Genomic DNA, 22,090 nt, shown 5'->3' on the forward strand with positions numbered 1-22,090 from the left:
AATGCTTATTTTCTCAAAGAATTAAAGGGTGCAGAGGTAGAAGGAGGACCAATCAATGGTCGAATGTTGAATCACTATATTGATCCAAGTTACTAATTTTTCTAGTTTCAGTTGTACATACTATATCCTTTTTAAAGTTCAGTGTTGATTGGATGGTAAAGTTTTGGAGTTGAAGCCCGAAGAGAAGGCCCTAAGCTTCAAAAGTGTCATTGTCATAAATATCAATAAAGCAGCAAGCTAAAAGGAAAATTGCAGAGTAACATCACAGTCTTTCAGAAGGCCATTGATCTATTGTTCTTGACTTTCCACCAGGGAAAGCCATCCCCAAGTGGAGCCACTGTTATGTTCCTATAACAATAGGTGTCATAATTTATGATTGACTTAATTTATCTCTGTAATATGTACATACCTTTGCTTTCTGCAAATGTTTTCCATATTTGTAAAAAATAAAAATAAAAATTTAAAAATGTAAACAGGGTATGTCCCAAAAGATAAATCAAAGGAAAAAAGAATGAAAAGGTCAAAAAATATGAAAAATGAACCCAAATGGAAAAGAAAAAGACCATGAAAGTGTGCAAGTCCAAATGCCACTGCTATTTTTTTTCTTTTTTTCTTTTTTAATGATTGTGTGCAACTTGTTACTTATGCCACAATCCATGGTAACCAAATATTTTAATCTTGGTTATTCCATGTTTTGAATTTCATGCTTAGAGATAGAGAATAAAATCTGACCAAACTGTTTAATCTTGGCAAATAAGTAGATAGGTAGAGTGAATAAAAGGAGCTCAACAGTTTAATCTGAGCCCTTGGATGTAATAAGGATAGGCTTAGATAGATTTCCATTGTAAAAGAAAAGAAAAGTTTGATAAGGGTTTGCTAGCTTAAGTGCACCCTAATAAAGATTAGAAAAAATTGTAAGATGTGTAGGTGGGTAAGTAGATGAATGGTTGCAGAATTGTCTATGATGAATGATTAGATAAAACTCATGTCAATTACTTTCATCATCATATTTCTTTAAAAGTATGGATAACAATGAGGCATTTGATTGAGGACGGAGCTGGTACGATCATGGCCCTGTAACATGGCCTGAACGGGGTTTGTGAAAACGGGGTTGCAGGCCAGCATCGGTCCTACAGCCAACCCTGACACCGTCTATTCTTGAGTCTCAAGCCAGGGGTTTATTCTATTGTTTTTTTTTTCCCCTCCTCATACCTCCGTGGTTTCTCCTTTTTACCCTTCCCTCTTTTTTTTCACCCCGTTTTCTGTTTTCCCTTGCTCCGCTGATCGTTGCTAGGTCTCTGTAGCTGTGCCCAAACAGCTAACGGCTGCCGCCTGTCGCTTTCCTCTCGCCTGCACAACCCGGACAGACTTCTGTTGCTCCACATTTCTCGCCCTTGAACAGCCCAACGGTTTTCACCTTGCTGTCGACGACGGTCCCCGACGGTTACCTGGTTCCAAGGTTGTATTTCTGTTTTAAGCAGCTGGCGATATGGAACTTGACGAGGTGGACTACTCGGACTCTCTGCTGGCAGAAGGCTCCATCTGGCGATCCACGTTTACGGCTACAGGAGGCCTGTACAGTGAAAGTATGTCGGCCAGTTTTGAGGACCTCACTCAATCGACGGATCCGGCTCTCCCCGCCTCTCTACAGCCTGCCGAACCCTCTTCCTGGGCACCTTTCTCTGCTCCCTCCCTGGCCTCCCTTGGTTTTCTAGCAGAATGCTTCCAATCCTCCCCTATCGACGTCGGCCCCTCAAATTTGTAGGGTTTTCAACCCCTTCCGCATCAATCTGACGCTCCCCCTGAAGCCCCCCTTCCTGCAGCTCCCCTCACCCCTTTAGCTCCCCCTGCCTCCTCTGGAAGCTACAATGCCATCCCCCCCCTCCCGGAGGCTATCCCCCCCCCCTTTCGATCCCTCTCCCCTCCCCCCCGATTGATGCATCGGTTGGATCTAGGGCACCTACAAACCCTAGCCGCATGTCCTCCCGCCCATCGAAGAAACAATGATGCTTTAAATCCAGACCTGAGGACATCATTCTGAGGCTTGAAGAAGACATCCAGTGGGGAGACTCTATGGATTTAGCGGACAGAGTTCTTGTGGGGCGCATCCGGGGCAGAAATTACTCTGCAGATAAACTGAAGACCTGGGCCACGGAGATTTGGGGCCAACATCTGGCGGAAATCCCCTCTGTCCAGTCATTCGTGCGACGTTGGTTCGCATTGAGGTTCGTAAGGGCTGACCACACAAGCTGGGTTCTGTCATCTTTCTGGCACTTCAAAAAAGCACCAGTACTTCTCAAAAGATGGACGTCCCTCTTCAACCTGGAGATTGAACAAATCGGGGTCAGGCCTGTTTAGGTTAGACTCCCAGGCTTGCCACTTTAGTACTGGTCCGCGGACATATTCAGGAGAATCGGAAACTCTCTGGGCACCTTCATGGAATCAGACAAATCTTATCTCACGACGGGGATGATGGCATACGCCAGGGTTCTAGTCCACTTAGACACGAGAGGAGGCTTGCAGGAACACATCATTATACAGTGGAAATATTTCTCGAGGAAGTAGAAGCTAGACTACAAAGGAATCCCTTACCGATGTAGGAGATGCCACCAAGTGGGTCACCTCTACAGGGATTGCCCCCTCCTCAAAAAGACTCAGCAGGAATCCATGATGCAGGACCAACCCACTACAGCGGGACATCCAGCTCCTCCGGCCGCGGCGGCTCCAAGGGCGGAACAAATCAAGACCTCAGACACACTGGAAGCGCCGCTCGCACCTCAGAAAAAAAGCAGGGCAAAAGCCTGATCAGGCCTCCATCTCATCCTCTGACTCGCTCAAGGGCTACAAAAGGAGTCGTCTTTTCATCGGGTATGTCTCTTCCCCCTATTGACTCTGCATCATATCTTACTTCTTCTTGTTTATCACTATCCTCCCACTTGCCCCCTCTGGTCCTGATTCCCGGCCCCTCATCCCCGTCGGTCCTCGACCTGGTTGTGGATTCTCGCCCACCCTTTCCCCCCTCAAATTCACACCATCTCTATATGACCTGCCCCCTCCCACAGCCATCGACTTTTTTTACCTCCTGCTCCCTTCAATCGCCCTCTCCCTTGGTGAAATCCACTCCGAGGTACTCCACTTGCTCAACTGCAAAGCAGAAAGAGCCGGTCACCATTGGACTGGCAGCTGACCCTCCTCTCCTCTCGCCCAAGCAGGGTAGAGGCCGACCCTCCAACATACACAAGGCAAAAGAACAAGCTGGGGACGAAGTGATCCTGGGCAAACAACACACCATTGAAAGGGTTCTTAGAGCAAAGGACACCCTTCTCCCCCCCCCCCCCCCCCCCCCATGAAGATTATGTCCTTTAATTGCAGAGGGATGGCCAGCTCCGAGAAAAAGCTAGCCCTGAAGCGTCTCCTTACATCTGAGATGGTTGACATTATCTTTTTACAAGAAACCCAATGCAAAGCGGATTCGGCCATTTCTATCCTCTGCTCTTGGATGCCTGGATGGTCCTTCCTCGCTATTGATGTCTCGGGTCGCTCTGGGGGCATTGCAATTGGTTTCAAGAACCGCTCGATTAACCTGAAAAACATATGGGGTGGTGAGGGTTTTTTGGGGGCAGACATTTATTCCAAGGAGCTGGAGGAAGAGCTTAGATTCATAAATGTCTATGGACCATGTCACAACGGGGAATCCTTTTGGCGAAAGCTCCTCAGCTCCCCCCTCCTCCTAGATGGAAATGTAATCCTAGGGGGAGACCTAAATTTCTCTTTGGGCTTCTTAGAATCCTGGGGACATATGGCACAGATTGACCCGCTTTCTAATTTCTTCGAGCAACTGCTTGAGGATCACCTCTGGATTGACATCCCCTCGGCCAAGATTCAACATACCTGGAGGAACAACCGGTCTGGTGACCAAAGCTTGGCTAGGAGACTGGATCGCTTTATTATCAAGGAGGCCTTTCACAACAGTCATCCAAGATCCAGGCAATGGGTCGGCAGTGGCAGTATGTCGGATCACAGACCCATTTTTCTAGAGATTGGAGAAATGCAACAGAAGCACAAGGCTCCCTTCAAGTTCAACTCCACTTGGCTTCGGGATCCCTCCTACATCAAGCTAATATCCGACCTCTGGAAAACACATCCAATCCCTGAGGAGGAGGATCCAGCAAAATGCTTTGTAAAAAACCTCTCTGAAATAAAGGTGTTATCCAGAGCTTGGGCTCACAAGAAGAGGGAACAAGATGACTTAATAATCACCCAAGCAGAGCAAGCAATAGTAGACCTTGAATCTCGGACGGAGGGAACCTTCAACTCCCCGGAACAGAAAGCCAAGTATGAAACCCTTATCAATCAGAGAACTCAAGTCCTCAAAGATAGAGAGGCAAGCTGGAGACTAAGAAGTAGAGCAATCTGGCTTAGGGAAGGGGATGAAAACACAAAATTTTCCACCGCTTTGCAAATGGCCGGAAATCGATCAACACTATTTGGGAGCTGCAAAATGATTGGGGACAACAAGTTCACAACTCTAGAGATCTAGCCTCATTGGCCACCTCACACTTCAGGAACATATATATGGCCCCGAGAGAAGCCAACCTGCTAGAGATCATGCGAGTGGCCGAACATTTCCCCAGGTTTATGGATGACGAGGACGTAGATGAACTCACCAGGGAGGTTACATTAGGGGACCTTGAGGCCACTATTCGAGGTTTTCAAAAATACAAAAGCCCGGGACCTGACGGATGGACCATTGAATTCTATCTTGCCTTCTTTGACCTTCTGGGCCAAGACCTCCTCAAAGTAATTAATCACTGCAGCCTCTGAGGAAGGATCCCTTCAGCCATCAAAGCCACTTTCATAGCCCTCATCCCCAAATCCGACAAACCAGCCTCCTTCAATGACTTCAGGCCCATCTCGCTCTGCAACTATCTATACAAGATCATGGCCAAAATTCTTGCAAATAGGCTTAAGCCCATCCTTTTGGCACATATATCCCCTGAACAGTTCGCTTTCCTCTAGCACCGCCAGATAAATGAAGCTATTGGCACTGCACAAGAGCTCCTTCATTCGATGCAGAGAAGGAATCTGAAAGGCATGATCTTAAAGGTGGACCTATCCAAAGATTTCGACAGGGCAAGCCTGCTCTACATTCGAATGCTTCTTACCTATCTGGGCTTCCCTTACTTGTTCATGAAAAGGATAATGAGCTGCATAACTAATTTGCCGTACAACATCCTCCTAAATGGATCCCCCACTCCCTTCTTTACTGTAGAAAGAGGTCTTAGGCAGGGATGCCCCCTATCTCCTTTACTTTTCCTGCTCATCATGGAAGGATTAAGTCGATTGATAGGGACAGATCACAGAGAGGCAGGATTACTAGTATAAAAATCATGGAAAATTACTCTCTCACTCACCTTCTATTTGTAGACGATGTGCTCATCTTCTTGAATGGCAGCTTGGCCGACACCTCGTCCTTGCAGCTTGTTTCGACCTCTTTCAGAAGGCTACAGGAATGATCATAAATATTCACAAATCCACCATTACAGCTATAGGCTTCTCGCAACATTTAGTCTTTTACACTCGCCACCGGTTCCCCTTCCCATCACACCCGATGGAGGAAGGGTTGAAATATCTAGGCTTCCGAGTGAAACATGGGGGATATAAAATTGCTGATTGGATATGGCTTATTGCAAAGGTGGAAAAGAGATTAAATATATGGTACAACAGATATCTCACTTGGGCTGGAAGACTCACCCTCATAAAAGCAGTTCTCGAAGCAACCCCTGTATACTAGATGTTATTGGCCTGGATTCCAAGAGGAGTCCTAGCTAGACTACAAAAGATATGTTGCAGATTCTTATGGAAAGGGAACAAACAAGGAAACCTCTTCACCTGGGTAAAATGGGATACTATATCAAGGCCAAAGAAATGGGGAGGATGGGGTATAAAAAGATTGGACGCTTTTGCTAAAGCACTGGCAGCAAAGTTAGGGTGGCAGCTCATTACCTCACACAGCCTCTGGACAAAAGTGGTATATGAAAAATACATTGCCCCGGAAAACATATTCAGCTGGATTCGCAGGGAACACAGGGGGAGCGGAAGGCACTCCAACATATGGAAAGTTGTTCTCAACTCCCTCCCTCTCATCTGGGAAGGTTTAACATGGAGGATACATCAGGGGAATGCGGTTCGCATAGGAATGGATCCTTGGATCGGGTGTGGCAATGCCCACAGACTCCCAGCACTACTTATCGCCCACCTACAGGATCTGGGTGTCTCCCACATTGCCCACATAGCAGACCAAGAGAACACCACTCTTTTCCAGCAGGCCTGGAAGACAGCACAAAACCTCCTCATCCTGGGACAGTGGCAACATGATTGGGAGATATACACAGAAGCCCTCACTCAAGCACATGTTAGAATAACACAAGAAGAAGATGAGATTTTATGGGCACTCGCTAAAAATGGGACATACACTCCCAAGGAAGGTTATTTAAAGCTCATGCAACAAGCTCAGCCAGAAAATGTCTAGCAATGGTGGAAAGCACTTTGGAAACTCAAAGAAGCTCCCAGAACGCGAATGCTCATGTGGACCATTCTGTTCAACAAAATCCCCACAGGCTCAAATCTGATGAAACGATCTTTCCATGGGTCCTTCTGGTGTCACCTTTGCAGGAGCAGTGAGGAAGACACAGAGCATTTATTTCTGTCCTACCCTATTGTCATTGAACAATGGTCCCTTATATTCTCATCCTCCCCTTTCCTCAATCAATGGCAAGGACAATCCGTTACTAAGGCCTGGCTGAATTGGCTAGAGAAACACAAAGGAAGAGATAGGAACTTACCACTACTTATGTGCTGGCTATTTAGACGGTAAGGAACCGTGCTATTTTTTACCATAGAGACCCCATCTGGCCTAATATCAAATCCCATATCCTTGCCGATTTTAACCTACTCCCTGATGACCTCTCACAGCCCCCCCAAGAACCATCCACCCTGAGCTCATTGACAAATCTTTCCCATGGGCCTATTTCAATGGCTCGGCCCAAGCGGATGGCTGTGGCGGAGGAGGCCTCCTCTACCTTAGGGACGACCATTGTTTCAACATTCAGATGCACCTGGGAAGGGGCACAAATAATTATGCCGAGCTACCCACAGCTAAACACCTCATCCATTTTGCTCTTGAAAAACGATGCACAAAGCTACAACTGTTTGGGGACTCAAAACTTGTCTGCAACTGGATCAATAGAACATCTCACTGCTCTGCTTTTTCTTTGAGACACATTCTGGATGAGACTCACAGGCTTATAGCTTTATTTGAAAAATTTGTTTGTCAACACATTTACAGGGAGCGCAACACAAGGGCGGACCTCCTATCAAAACAGGCAGCGCAAAGGCAAGAAGAAGACTGGCTGATACAGGAAGAAGTGGATGGAATCTTCCATCAACACTACCACAGGCCTTTTGTCGATCTGCACTCTCTCCGGGAGATATAGCTATGAGGCTGTTTTTTTTATCTTTTTTTCATATCTATCTACAGGGTTTTTTTGATAAATTTTTGGCCCACTGGAATCTCACAAAGCTATGGGACAACAGCTGCTGTTATCACTTGGAATATATTTCAGACTCATCACAGATCTATCAGACATATCTCTTCTTTTTGATAAACTTTCATATGTTATTTTTTTGTTATTATATTGGTAATTACTGGCATGACTCCCTGCGTGGAGCACACACTATTTTTTTTCTATAATTTTGGTTCATGATACATCGAAGAACTGAAACTCCCTGCGTGGAGGAAAAACTGCTTTTTTTTTTACCTGTACAGGGTTGTAGTCAAACTGTTTTATTTGCTACTACCCGGGAGGCAATTAGCCTCATTATGCATATGCCTAGGCATCTACAGAATGTAATTTCTTATGATCTAATAGAAATTACAACTTTTTCTACGGGAAAAAAAACAATGAGGCATTTAAACAGTCAAGTGATTAATTCCCTCATTCATGTTACCCCTAATTTCACTAATTTCCCACAAATAACAATCAAAGAAACTAAAACCTTAAAGTTAAAGGGGCTCAGATCATTTCTCTGACTTCTGGAGGGACCGGACCCTCGACCCAATAATTTATAACGTTTAAGTGCTAAATCCCCTTATCAACATTCACCCCCTCCATCATTCATTCTTTTTCCCTAAAAACCCACTTTTCCTAAGGTAAAATCACTATTTTCCTGGGAAAAGTAATTACCCCCATATAAAAACCCACAAATGCACCTAAGCCTAAGTTATGATGTTCAGATGCGGAAATGTCAATATATTTAAAAAAGCATTTTACTTAGCATGTTTTCATTTCCATTTTCATATTAACATCTAACATTATTTATTTAACTCCTGAAAATACACCCCTTTTCCCGTACCTATTATTAAAATTCCATATGTTAATATCCCGCTCCGATGGTTTGAAAAATAAACCATAATAATAAAGTAATTAGATCAATTAATTAATCAATTTGCGATTAATTAAGAACCATAACCCTCCGCCTCGTCAAAAGGGATTAATTAATAGCCTTCCTCTAATCACATTGCCCCTGACATCATTAAACTCCATAATCTACAATTATTATCCCACGGACCCCTCCATTAAATCCTGATCAAATCCCTGCCCCGAACACCGTACGATCTGATCCCTTTAGATCTAACAGTCGACGGTCATATCGGGCGGCCTCCAATACCGACCTTTACCCGCCTGATGTGAGTGGTTTTACTATTCACCCCGCCGCTATGTGTCGCCCGATGAATGGCATCGAGCAGACCTCTCCCAATACCGCAGAGCACCCAAAAGTGGTGTGATAAACTCCGCTTACCACCCTCGCTAAACGATAAAACATCATCTCCGTTAGTTGGAGCCAACTGTCGCTTTCCATTATGCCCGCCAAAAGCATTGACTTTGCAAATAAAACAAAAAATACTCATTATTTTTTGTTTTACCAAGAAAAGAACCTTCTGTTCTCCATGCACACACAGAGTATGTTCAAACTGTCACCCTGCTTCCAACCGTCAACCTCCAGAAGCTGCTGAACTCCAGATCACCACTGCAGACCCTTGCGCTCCATGCAAACAGTGCACCAGTGCAATTTATCCCTTCATACAACCAAAACCAGGTATTTACCCTGTTTTCAACTGAGAAACCTTGTTTTCCATACTGAACCTGAACTAAATTGTTGTAAAAATTAAGTAATTTAGTGAAATTAAGCTATTTTACAGTCTTGAGACTCCCTGAGATGACCCAGTTTTCCATAGTTCCCTGAAATTCTCTACCCTCATCCTTGAATCCACAAGAACCAAGGATGGACGCCCCAGTTGCCTTAAATGTCATGTCGGTTACCACTCCCCACAGAGATTTAGACCATCTTCCCCTGGCTGACAAAGATTTTCAGATAAAGGACCTCACCTTCGAGGAAACCCCTTTGAAATTGCATTGCAAATACCGAGATAATTACTTGAACCATGCAGATAAGATAGGCCTCTCGGAATCAAACCTGCCCAAGTATCAATTCCCCAGTGTTCATGTCTTCCCGGAAATTATTCACTACTGTCATGCAAACTATGACCCTATCATGAGATGTGTAATGTCCCCATACCAAAAAATCTTATTCACTATCACAGCTGAGTCCATAAACGAGATGTTACAGTTGCAACCTGGTCAAGACCTCACCCCCCTTACCATTGCTGATTTGCTTGAAAGATCCTCTAAGCTATCTAGTTTCAGAAGTACCCAAATCTGCCAGACTTTCATAAAAGAAGGACACATGCCAAAAGTAGGAGCTTTTGAGACTCCTTGATATTGACAAATTGACTTTTCAGCTTCAATGGTAATGATTATGAAATGTATTTGTGTGGTATTTAATTTTATATAGTTAATTAACTGCTTTTGAAGTATGGTATGAAATTTTCAGAAATAAAGTATAAAATGGCGAAACATAATTTATTGCACTTATAGTAAAAATATGCAATTGTAGAATACAATAAAGAATCGTAGAAATTACATACGGAAATTATTTTTATAAAATTTATGTATTCAGGGTTCAAATCATATAAGAGAAATTTTTGGCCATTGCGTTTCGAACCAACAAGTACGGTTAATCATCAGGACCAGATGAAGAGGTAGACTAGACGAAAATATAGCCATTACTTGAAATTATGTCTCTACATTGCTCTCTATTTAAGCCTTTGCCATGATCTGCCTCTTCATCTAGTCCTATGATGAACCACACTTGTTGGTTCAAAATGCGTCGGTCAAAAATTTCTCTTATGTGATTTCTACCAAAAGACTTTGCTTAATTATAAAATTTGTTGCATGATTGCAGATTCCATATTCAAAGAAGTAATCACTTGACCAGAAACAATACATTAAAAATTGTGTATCTATCCTTTCTGGATTTGAGACTTCATTATAATCAAACTTACACAAAATCATTTTGTCATTGATCTTGTCTATTTAAACCTATTTTTTTTTAGATTTGAAACTTAATTATAATCAAACTAGCACAAAATTATTTTGTCATTTGGTCTCGTCTATTTAATCCCATAACAAGCACCATCAAAAACTATTTTCTTCGTTAGTACTAACTTTGTGAAACATTATAGTATTAGTAGCTTTGGTTAAAAAAAATGAAAAAGAAAAATGAGCACATGGGAAATTGCTAGCAACAGTGTTATGTAATGATTTTTGGGTACAACAAAAGAAAAACATAGCAATATATTAGTGGATTAACATTTATGGGCATATATATTAAATATGCCCATAAATATTTTTTTTGTTTTTTTTAAATATTCAATGAAGCAAAAATTATATATTATTATTATTGACTAATGGGCATATTTAAAATAAAGTGCTTACATCCATTATTGTTACTAGAGGTCAATGTTGACAATGGTTCAATATCATCGATAATGCTGTCAATCGTTAGAGTAAAAATTCTTTTGACATAAAGCTTGCGGAAGTGGAAGATTGTTGCATAAGTAATCATTGGATCATATTATGTCAATTGTGGTATTTATAATTTGCATTCTATTTTTCCATCATTACTGTCCAATATGCATTCAACATTATGGTTATGGTTATGGCTACAAGTTGTAATTTCTTTACAAATTGCACATTTAGATGAAAGCAGAAGCATAGGTTGTTTGCAATTGCTGCAGATTTTTTAAAATGGTAGCGAAAAAACATTTTTTTGGCCTTAATGTATCTTATATTTGTTTAACAAGTAAATGATATTTATAAGCCAAGATATATTTGGAAAAAAGATATAAATTTTTGTAGGGAAACATGGAACAAATTCTAGTTAAAAGAAAAAAATTGGCAAAATACTTATTGGAAAAAGGAGAGTAAATGTGTTGTGGCAAAGCCATAATTGAATGTGGAATCCTCTTGGACCGGTTCTTACAATGTTCTTAAAAAAGTATATTGGTTGATTTTTTTACTATAGCTCGTATTGTATTTTTAGGAAGTGTTCACTGTATATCTCAGTAAGTTGTGCTGTAACAGGATTGTAGAGAGTGCATGCATGTTGGTGAATTAAAAACAATATAAAACTAAGGAAGACAATAGGATAACTACCTTTTTAAGCCATGGAAGAAAACAAGCAAATTTTTTATTGTAATATCAAACTTACAATTGCAATATGGTTTTTTGCTTCTTCGAGCAACTTATTATTTTGCTAGTAGCTTGTGAATTTTGATACCATAGAACCATCTGCATATGTGCTAGCTGACATAATGATCTCATGTATATATGATTTCTGTTCAAACCTGTGGTATTTTTTGGTAGAAGAATGCAATATTGTGCATCACCTCTCATATATTTATTTGATTCTGATTACAAAGTATTTGATGCAAAGGTTGTTTCCTAGTTCAAAAAAACTATTGAAACATTTTATCAAGTTACTGTTTATGTTTACTATTGTTGATAGCTTGTTGTCATTGTTGTCAACCTAAGAAGCACCAGACATGCTTCACCCTTTGTCAACCAATATGACATGGAAAATCATTATTTTTCAAGTCAAGGTCACCCTTGTTGGATTCTCTTTGTTGAGCCAATTTCAATGGTATGTGGTAGGTCACGGGAGCCTTCACGGATTGGGAGATATCCTTGTTTGAAGTTGAATACCCCATCTCATGGGAAAAACCCCAAAAGGGTGATGATGTGGCAACCTTTCCTCGAATGTTCATGACATAAGGTTCCTCACCAAAATTAAGATAATAATTATTGTGGCAAAAAATAATTGTAAATATTTGTTTCTAAATTCAAGGGCACGTGAGTTTTCTTTTTGGGGTTTGAAAGACAAAATAAATTTCATAATTCAAAAAAACCCTGAAGGAGTTTTTCCCTTTAAACTTTGAATTTCAAATTTAAAAATCTCCCTCCAAATAGGGATTTGATTCAAAGTATCAAACAGTAAAGCCTTCATCACTATCACTACTTCTCTTGACAACCGAGGTATGGTTGCAATCAAGATCTTGTAATTCAGTGACACATCATTTGCACGGACTGATATTTGTGAATGAAGAGACAAAAGATAGAAGGATATTAGTTGTCGTGTCATTTCATATGATTTTGTGGTACTTGTTAGTAAGGGTTACATTGTTGAAGCTCTCCAGTAGGGGTTGTTTTCCTTTTTTTCAGTAGGGTTTTTGGAATTAGGGTTTATGGTTGGGACATCATTGTTACATTTTTTGTAGTTGTCTATTCAGTGTAAGTGGGTCATTGTCCCTCGTACGGGAGCCCACAATAATTGATTTGATCTATTTTCATTTTCAAGGTGATTGGGTGGTGCTAGGCAGGAGGTTGAAGCCACCTTCAGGTTGGAGCAAGTTATCTCAGTTTTGCTTTATTGTTTTAAGTTCAACAGTCTGATTTTTATTATTAAAAAAATTTCAAGGCGCTAATAATGGGATTGTTAGCACCCATTATAAATGTTGAATAAAGGCACTGAAAAATGAATTATCAACACCCATTGTAAATTTGTTTAATAAAGCACTGAAAATTGGGCTATTAGCACCAGTTTTCTAAAATTTTAAAATAAAACACTGACACCTGGAGTATTAGCGCCAAATGTAAAATTTAATTTGTTTATGTCAAAAGCTAAGCACTAACAGACTACAAGTCAACAAATGAGTAGGAACTTGATCAAGCGAGCGTTGACTAAGCAAATGGTGACATGTTGTTTCATGATTTCACATGGGATTTTTCCACCGCTGAGGGTAATCATCATGGTAAACGAATGATGTAAATAATCATTTTATTATGTAATTGATTGATTTTCATAATTTAATATCATGTGTTATGGATGGTGGAAGTAATCTTATTATGCAGGGGTAATATATTACATTGTTTTATTTGCTGAAGTAAATCATTTGTTATCTTGCAATCCGTGATCAAATCGCACTCCAATATTTGTTGCATGTGTTATGGGCAGTGGAAGTTATGGGGAAGAGCGAAAATTGCACTAAGGGGAACCTAAAGGACATGACCTTCTCAAGGCATATACATAGGTTCAAGAGCACTTTGAGGAGGCTGGATGGGATGAATTTTTCTTTTGGTGTAGATGTTACCATGACAGGGTTGTTATGGCTTTCGTTGAAGGATTTGATGACCACAGGGTTACTGTTGGAGGTATTTCTTTCACTATCATAAAGGAGGTGGTTTCTGAGCCTATAGGCCTCCTTGTGGAAGGAGAATGGTGGTTTAAAAACCACATTTTGGCTAGAATTGATGTGACCTTTTTCCTAAAGGATGAATATAAGGATAGGCCCTGACGTTCAGTGATACAAAGAGCTTGGTTGAAGGACGAATGGAACTTGCTCTTGAGGATTACACAATCGTATTTCACTTGTGAAGGACACTTCAATATATTCAATCTATATCATTTTCACTTCCTCGCTCATAGTGTAGGACAATTTAGGATGAATGGCTCTTTCTTTTTATTGACGAGTCTCAAACATATGTCTGCAAGAGTAAGGGAAAAACTAGATGCTTCATCCCCTTTTATTTATCACAAAGGATTTCTTAAATTGTTAATTGAAAATCATTTAAGAAAAATCAATAGAATGTGGGATCACTTTCTCTTTTGGGGGCGTTTTATAGAGCTGGCCTTACCAAAATCTAAAATCGCTGACAGAAATAAAAGGAACAAGAAAATTGTTGAACAAACCCAAACCCTAGAGTAGGGGACTTCATCTGTCCAAACCATGAGCCATAAGAGAAATATGATGACTAAACCTACCCCTCATCTAGTTCCTAAATTAGAAAAGTTTTATATGAGAAAAAGTGGGAGACTTAGAGAAAAGAAGAACTTGTCCCTTCCTCTTATGCCCTCTCCTGCAGAGGCTGAACCCACTAAACCAACAGAAAATAATAGAGGTTGAAGCTACTGAGCCTCAGACAGAGTAACCAAACGTTGAAAGGGAACCTACTTTAGCTCAGATATATGGAGGGAGAAGTCCACATAATAGACCGTTGAACATGCTAAGGCTGAAATGTAAGCTTAAACGAAACCCTAAGTTGGCAGAGCAGGTCACTGAGGTAGATGATACACCTCAAAAATATTTAATCATAAATAGAGAAAAACCTACAAGTTCTAAGAGGTCTATGGGTCAAGGTAAGAAGCATGCTAAAGAGGCTAAGGAAACCAGGAAAGGTAGACAAATTAAGGTTGATATCTTGTTAGAGGAAGCCAACAAACTCAACTAATCATCTTCAGAACATAGTTTTGTTTTTTCAGCAGTTTTCAAGGGCATTTTGATAGGGCATTGACAGCTAACCTGTCAACATTTTTCATGTTTCAATTTTGATAAGCACTTATAGTTAGATTGTCAGCGTGATTTTTCCTAAGTTTTCATGAACTGCTGACAACTGGTTCATCAGCGATCCCTGTTTTTCTCCCGATTTGAAGAGGTGCTAGTGAATTTGTCAACGCTGGGAGAAACTGTTTTTGGAGGTAGCGAAGAACAATTTTGAGCATATGCAATCCCAAATGAAGGATTTGAATACCAAATTCCTTTTTTTACGGATCAATGCCATGTTTCAAGGGAAAGATTACCAAACTTAGCAGGATGATGAGGTAGGGATTTCAGAAAATATGGACAAGATATCAATCATTAGCTTAATCCTTATTTTCAGCCATGTCTCTAGCAACAACATGATCTTCAGATACAAAATACTTTTTCTTTTGTTTTATGATGAAACAATGTAATATACTTGGTTTTAATTAGATATTTGCTCATTTATTTTAAGACTTTGTAATTAAGTTTTTTCTAAAAAAATTGTTATAGTTTTGTAAGTACCCTATACAGTCTGTAATTTTGTAAGGAGGAAGGGTTGGGAATTTTTGAAGAAGAAGTATTGTGTTTTTATCTCTAATATTAATATAATCCATTATCAACAGGTCTACATGTGAAAATTTTCCAAGATTCATGTGTCAATGGTTTTCTATCAGTGTTTCTACTGTGTATTTTTATTCTAAGCCATAACTTTGATCAATAAGGCGTCAATGTTTGGAAAAAAGTGATGAATTTGAATTCTTTCTGAAAGCTCGGATTTAGATTTTCCAAATTAATTTTATGATGTTAACCTTAACTATCATTAGCAGAATTCTTCTAGTTCTATTTTTTTATATTTATTTTCTACTTTCTCCTATCACACCTAAGATATGAATTGTCTAAAAAGCCATAAGCTATCTTGCCTTTGATAAATTATTTGTGTATCATGTGGTTAGCATCCTTTACACCAAACTCCATGCCCAATGGTCCTTGTCCTCTTCTCTCCAAATCAATCTAATCTCATCAAGTAAATATGGCCAATGATCTTATAAACCTACTGCTAAAGTGACAGTGAGTGTTAGAGTTTTCAAGAGAGTTACCTCTCCAGATTGAAGGGTCAACTTTCAATCTAAAGCATTTAGAGGTTACCTTAGTTTTTTCCCTCTACAGTTGGTGTTTTTTCCAAGTGATAACATTTTGGCGTCGTAACTTAATTCTTTTTATAATTAATATAATAATAGTAACTTAAAGTATAGTATAATTTAGTTAATTTTTATGATTTTATTTATTTATTTATTTTTAATTTTGGCAATGTGATATGTATCATGAATTCAGTTTCTTAATGCCTATCGATGTCTACTAGTCTTTTAATTTATATGGATGTGCTAGTTATTAAATAGATGGTAGGGATTTAAACTCAGTGACATATTCTTAAGCATTCTTAGTAGTAGTAACAAATCAAAAGTTGATATTTATGTTAAAAATAGTTATGCTCTTTTATTAAATCCAATAATTAAAAAAAATCTAATGACTTTTTGGACACGTTACTAAGTCATGATATTGTAACCATGTCTATTTATTGGTAAAGGATGCTCATGTTACATGTTTTTTTAAATGTATATATGTTTAACTCATATTTATTCTTTTTATCATTAAAAAAATAATAGTAATTTGGTTTTTTTTGTCTTTTTTTTTTTAACATATGAAACTAAAGTGTTTTTTTTTTAAGGAGAACGAGAATTTTGTATTTATATGCAAGTTTGATTGTGGAAATCAGTAAATCCCTCATGCAGTACATATCTATAACTTCAAAAATTATTCGTGAGCCCTCATGTCCAACAATACTACAAGTTTTTCTAGAGGGACTCCACAACAAAAAAAGGGTTTTGTAGGTATATACCTTACAAAACTGACCCAATAAAATACAATTTTTACATTTCATTCTATAACTGATTGATAATGTGGCACTTCATAATTGTGTAATTCCAAACCATTTAGTTCTGAGGAATAAGAGAACCTTTGATTTTTCCATAGATTTTTAAATCTCCCAATCTTAAGTTACACCCTTCATTAGCACATAAGTCTGTAGAAGAAGAAGATACTAATCAATTGATGTTTGATACATAAGTTTATTAGTAGGGTTACAATAACACAATGGTTGATTTTCAGAGAAAGTAAAACCTCAGGGGAATTTTTTTCCAATTAAATCTCCACCATCAAAACCTGCAACACGATAACAACAAGCTGAACCAGAAAGAGACATACTTAAGAAGGTCGATGACCCAAAAAAGGATTCTCAGAAAAAGGTAGATGGCCCAAAAAAGGATGCTCTGAAAAAGGTGGATGATACCAAGAAGGATATGAAGGAGATGGAAAAGGCTCGAGTATCATTCAATTTAGAGAATAAAATTGGTAAAATAAAAATTTATATTCCTTTTCTAAACTATTGAAGAATGAGCAGTATAGGAAATGAATCATTATAATGGTGAAGGGTTCAGAGATTGATCATATAAACATTAATGCACAAGATTCTCTCAATATAAATGATCATGCTCCTGAGTTTGTATTTGGTCCTCATGTATCTAAATTATTTAAATTTATTAGATGGGCGAAGGAGGTCCTTATTGTCAACTAGAAGTGCTTCATGCATGATGCAAGGTAGAAATGATCACATTAGAGAAATTTTGAAGTCTACCATGAAGTGTTTCAAGAACCTTACATCATCCAAGAATTGTTCATTTTTGTAACGTAAAAGAGGTTTCCCCCTCGAAGAGGCTGAAATCTAAGGCGTTGATCTATCTTTTCTATCTTTTTGTGAGTTGGTTTCCTAACATTTGGTATCAGAGCATTGGATTCTAAGGTTTCGCTACTCCAAACAGGTCATCGTGGAATTTTTGCTATAACTTTTTTTTTTGCGACGTTTCAGAAGCTACAAAAAAATCCATTTTAGTAGAAATCATTCTGAACTTCAGGTCCGAATTTCAAAGCTTGTATCACTTTATTTTCAGAGATATCATCTGAGGAAGTTAGGGTTTTTGCAGACTCCTGAATTACATTCCAAACATGTGACCTGGGGCAAATCGTCATAACTTTTGTTTTGAGAATTAGATTGAAATTTCGTAAGAAGTTTCAGAAAGAGGGCGATCTATCGTTTTTTATGTATCAGTTTCAGGTACTAAGGTCGAAAAAATGACACGTGGCACGTCGTACAAGTTCGCTCTACTGAACTAGTATATAATCAAGTCACCGTGGGAGATTTGGCATAAATATTCCTTGGAGAATCCAATCTTGATTAGACTTGTGTGGTTAGAAAGAGGACTCAAAGGGCTACTGTAGGACAAGATTTTAGATATTCGAGATCCGCAGTTACATAGATACAACAGATTCAATATCGAGCTCTTACAAAGTGAAAAAAAGGTGTGTAGTTTTTTTTAAATTTTGCATAATATTGGTTTGAAAAATTAGTTTGAAGGAATTCAAAGGGAATAGTGAAGAATTATTAGCATTAATTAATGCCCCAAAGAAAGAAAATGGAAACACCTAGTAAGCAACCTGAAATCTCTAGCATGACTCGTGAAGAAGAGGAAGAAATGGAACATGATATATCAAAATTATAAGACCAAGTACAACAAATTTCACTCTCACTAAAGGTAAATGAAGCCAATATGAATGGCGTGGAAGTTAATATGAATGACATGCAAGTTAAGATGGATGGCGTGGAAGCTAAGATGAATGGCATGGACAATAAGATGGAAGGATTGAAGATAATTTTGAATAAGTTGCTACAAGAAATGGTCACTAATGGTGAAAGGGTAGTAAAGGAAACTCATGATGAGAACAAAATAAATGTTAATCATGATTTCATAGACTCTAATGTTAGATTGAAGAGCCACCATGTTCCAAAAATCGATATGAGGAAGTTTGATGGAAAGGATTTCGGAACATGGATACTACAGATGGAGCAATTTTTCTATCTCCATAATGTGCAAAACACACAAAAAGTACTTATTGCAACTTTATATTTGGAACCAAATCAGTTTGTATGGTATCGATGGCTTTGCTCTCGTAAACAAAGTCTCGCTTGGGAAATTTTTACGGAAGAAGGGCAATTTTTACAGAAGAAATGATAGCACATTATGAGGATACAAAAAGCAACACCTTTTTTAGCCAATTGATAAATCTCAAACAAAAGGGTTCAAAGGTGGAGCACATTAAGAACTTCCAAAAATTGAACAAAAGGGTAAAAGATATTCCAACGTAGCATAGGATTGATGTGTTCATACGGAATTTAAAGGATAATATCCAACATGAGGTTCACCTTTGGGAACCTGATTCATTGGAGAAGGCATTCAGGTTAGCAAGAAAAATGGAAAGCAAAATTATGGCAACCAGGAAGCCTACCACTCAAAACTATAAAGATGGAAGTGTTGTTTCCCCTAGCCTTCCACAACCTACAACGTTGACACCACAACAATTGGAAGAGAAAAGAGAAAAAGGGCTTTGTTACAGTTGTGATAGCAAATACATTAAATGTCATAAGTGCGTTGAGAAGAAATTATTCTACATAGATTGTGAAGAGGAAGAAGAAAAGGAATAAGAAATGTCAAAAGAAGAGGATATACTCCAGGAACAAACCCTAGATAAAGAAGAAATGAATCCAACCATATCTTGTAATGCATTGGCTGGAATTACCACTCCTCAAACTATCAAGATAGAAGGACATACCAATAAGAAAAAGGTAATAATGTTGATTGATTCGGGAAGTACCCATAATTTTATTCATTGTAAGATAACAAAGGAATTGAATTGATTCATATATCCAGCACTAGAGTATCAAGTGATGGTTGCAAGTGGAGGAACCATAAATTTCTCGAGAAAGTGCCATAATATCAAGCTATCCATGGGAGAATATGTATTGAATAGCCCAATGCTTTCCATTCCAATGGGTGGTGTTGATGTTGTACTAGGAGTCCAATGGCTACAATCCTTGGGTACAATAGCTTTTAATTTTCAAGAACTTTTCACGAAATTTTGTGGGGGAGGAAAGGAAGTTGAATTAAGGGGTATTGCAGGGAAACCGGGAAATATAATCAACTCTAACAGTATGACAAAGCTTCTAAAGAATGAAAAATGAGGTGTAATTGCACAATTATGTTCACTAGAGGTTCCCACATCGAAATCATCTATTTCTGTAGATCTCCAAAAAGTCTTGGACAATCATTCCAAGGTATTTGAGACTACCAAAGGTCTCCCACCTATTCATGATCATGATCATGCTATTCATTTGATTCCAGGAAGTGTTCCTCCAAACATCAGGTTGTACAGATATCCCTATGCCCAAAAGAGTGAAATTGGCTGTATGGTTGCAGAAATGCTTGAGGATGGTATAATTCAACCTAGTCAAAGTTCTTTCTTTTCTACAGTAGTATTGGTGCATAAGAAGGATGGATCATGGTGCATGTGTCCGGATTATAGGGAGCTCAACAAGCTCACTATTAAAGATAAATTTCCCATTCCTCTCATTGATGAATTATTGGATTAATTGCATGGATCAATTTACTTCACCAAGTTGGATCTTCATTCAAGATATCATCAAATCAGACTGAAGACTGAAGAAATTCCGAAAACAACATTTAGAACTCATGAGGGTCATTATGAGTTTTTGGTCATGCCTTTTGGCCTTACCAATGCACCTTCTACATTTCAAGGTTTGATGAATTCCATTTTCAAACCCTTCCTTGGAAAATTTGTGTTAGTATTTTTTGATGATATACTAATCTACAACAAGTCTTGGAAAGATCATGTTGAACATGTTGACAGGGTGCTCAAACTATTGGAGGAGAAACAATTATATGCAAAAATCTCCAAATGTTTCTTTGGAGTACAAGAGGTGGAATATCTGGGTCATATTGTATCTCATGAAGGTGTCAAGGTAGACCCTAGCAAAATTAAAGCCATTAAGGAATGGAAAATCTCCACATCCATAAAGCATCTACGAGGATTTCTTCGGTTGACAGGGTATTATTGCAAGTTTGTTAAGAATTATGGGAGAATAGCAGCACCTCTAACAACATTATTGAAGAAAGATGCATTTTCATGGACTCCATAAGCAACAAAGGCCTTCGAACATCTTAAAGAGGCAATGTGCCAAGCACCAATCTTAGCTACGCCGGACTTCACAAAAACCTTTATTGTGGAATGTGATGCTTCAGGAAATGGAATTGGTGTTGTTTTAATGCAAGATGAAAGACCCATTGCTTTCAAAAGTTGTCCAATCAAGGGAAAATATTTACACAAAACTATTTATGAGAAGGAAATGTTGGCAATACTACATGCACTTAAGAAATGGCGACCCTACCTAATGGGAAGATGGTTCAAGGTAAAAATGGATCATGATAGTATTAAATACCTTTTAGAACAAAGATTATCCTTTGAAGAACAACAAAAATGGGTCACAAAGATGTTGGGTTATGACTTTGAAATCATCTACAAAAAAGGGAAGAAAAATGTTGTGGTAGATGCACTCTCAAGAAAGGATGAGGACGTGGAAGCATTGTTGTGCTCCATTTCTATTATCCAACCAGATTGGATAAATGAAGCAAGGGAGGAATAGAAGAATGACGAAGAAGTGTGGGAACTCATTCGAAAGTTACAAAAAGATCCCAATACATTTGATGCGTTTAGCTGGAAAAATGATTCGTTATGGTACAAAGATCGTTTATACTTATGTAAGAATTCCCAACTCAAACAAAATATTCTTATGGAATTGCGCACTTATCCCTTAGGAGGGCACTCAGGATTTTTAAAAACTTACCACAGGGTTAAGAAGTATTTTTTTTGGGATGGCCTTAAATCAGATATTCAAAAGCTTGTGGCGGAATGTTTGGTTTGCCAACAAAATAAATTTGAAACAATTAAGACCCCGATTCTATTACAACCTTTATCCATTCCAAGCCAATGTTGGGAGGAGCTTTCAATGGATTTTATCACAGGTTTACCCAAGTCCGAAGGAAAGAGTGTCATCATGGCGGTAGTTGACAGATTTACCAAGTATGCACACTTTTGTGCATTATCACATCCATTTAAAGCTAGTACAGTTTCTACTGCATTTATGGAAACAATTCAAAAACTACATGGCAACCCAAAGATTATTGTAAGTGACAGAGATCCCATTTTCACTGGAAATTTTTGGACAAAATTATTTTCTTGTCTCGGTACTTAGTTAGCTCATAGCTCATCTTATCATCCTCAATCTAATGGGAAAACTGAGAT

The 22,090-nt window shown here is 38.7% G+C and overlaps 1 protein-coding gene across 1 annotated transcript; it reads left to right on the forward strand.

The window, feature by feature from the left end:
- The first annotated feature begins 3,376 nt into the window (after positions 1 to 3,376).
- LOC149165854 (uncharacterized) lies at positions 3,377 to 4,540 on the forward strand. Its single transcript, XM_089429954.1, has one exon. The coding sequence runs from the start codon at positions 3,377 to 3,379 to the stop codon at positions 4,538 to 4,540; it is 1,164 nt and encodes a 387-aa protein (XP_089286080.1).
- Positions 4,541 to 22,090: the final 17,550 nt, after the last annotated feature.

The sequence above is a fragment of the Pinus tabuliformis genome, chromosome 5_1 (genome assembly GCF_031772625.1).
Source record: "Pinus tabuliformis cultivar Carrire ecotype Pingquan chromosome 5_1, CPIR1, whole genome shotgun sequence".
Taxonomy (NCBI): domain Eukaryota; kingdom Viridiplantae; phylum Streptophyta; class Pinopsida; order Pinales; family Pinaceae; genus Pinus; species Pinus tabuliformis.

Coding starts and splice junctions, on each gene's coding strand:
- LOC149165854 (XM_089429954.1), top strand. CDS start 3,377: ATGGCCAGCTCCGAGAAAAAGCTAGCCCTGAAGCGTCTCCTTACATCT.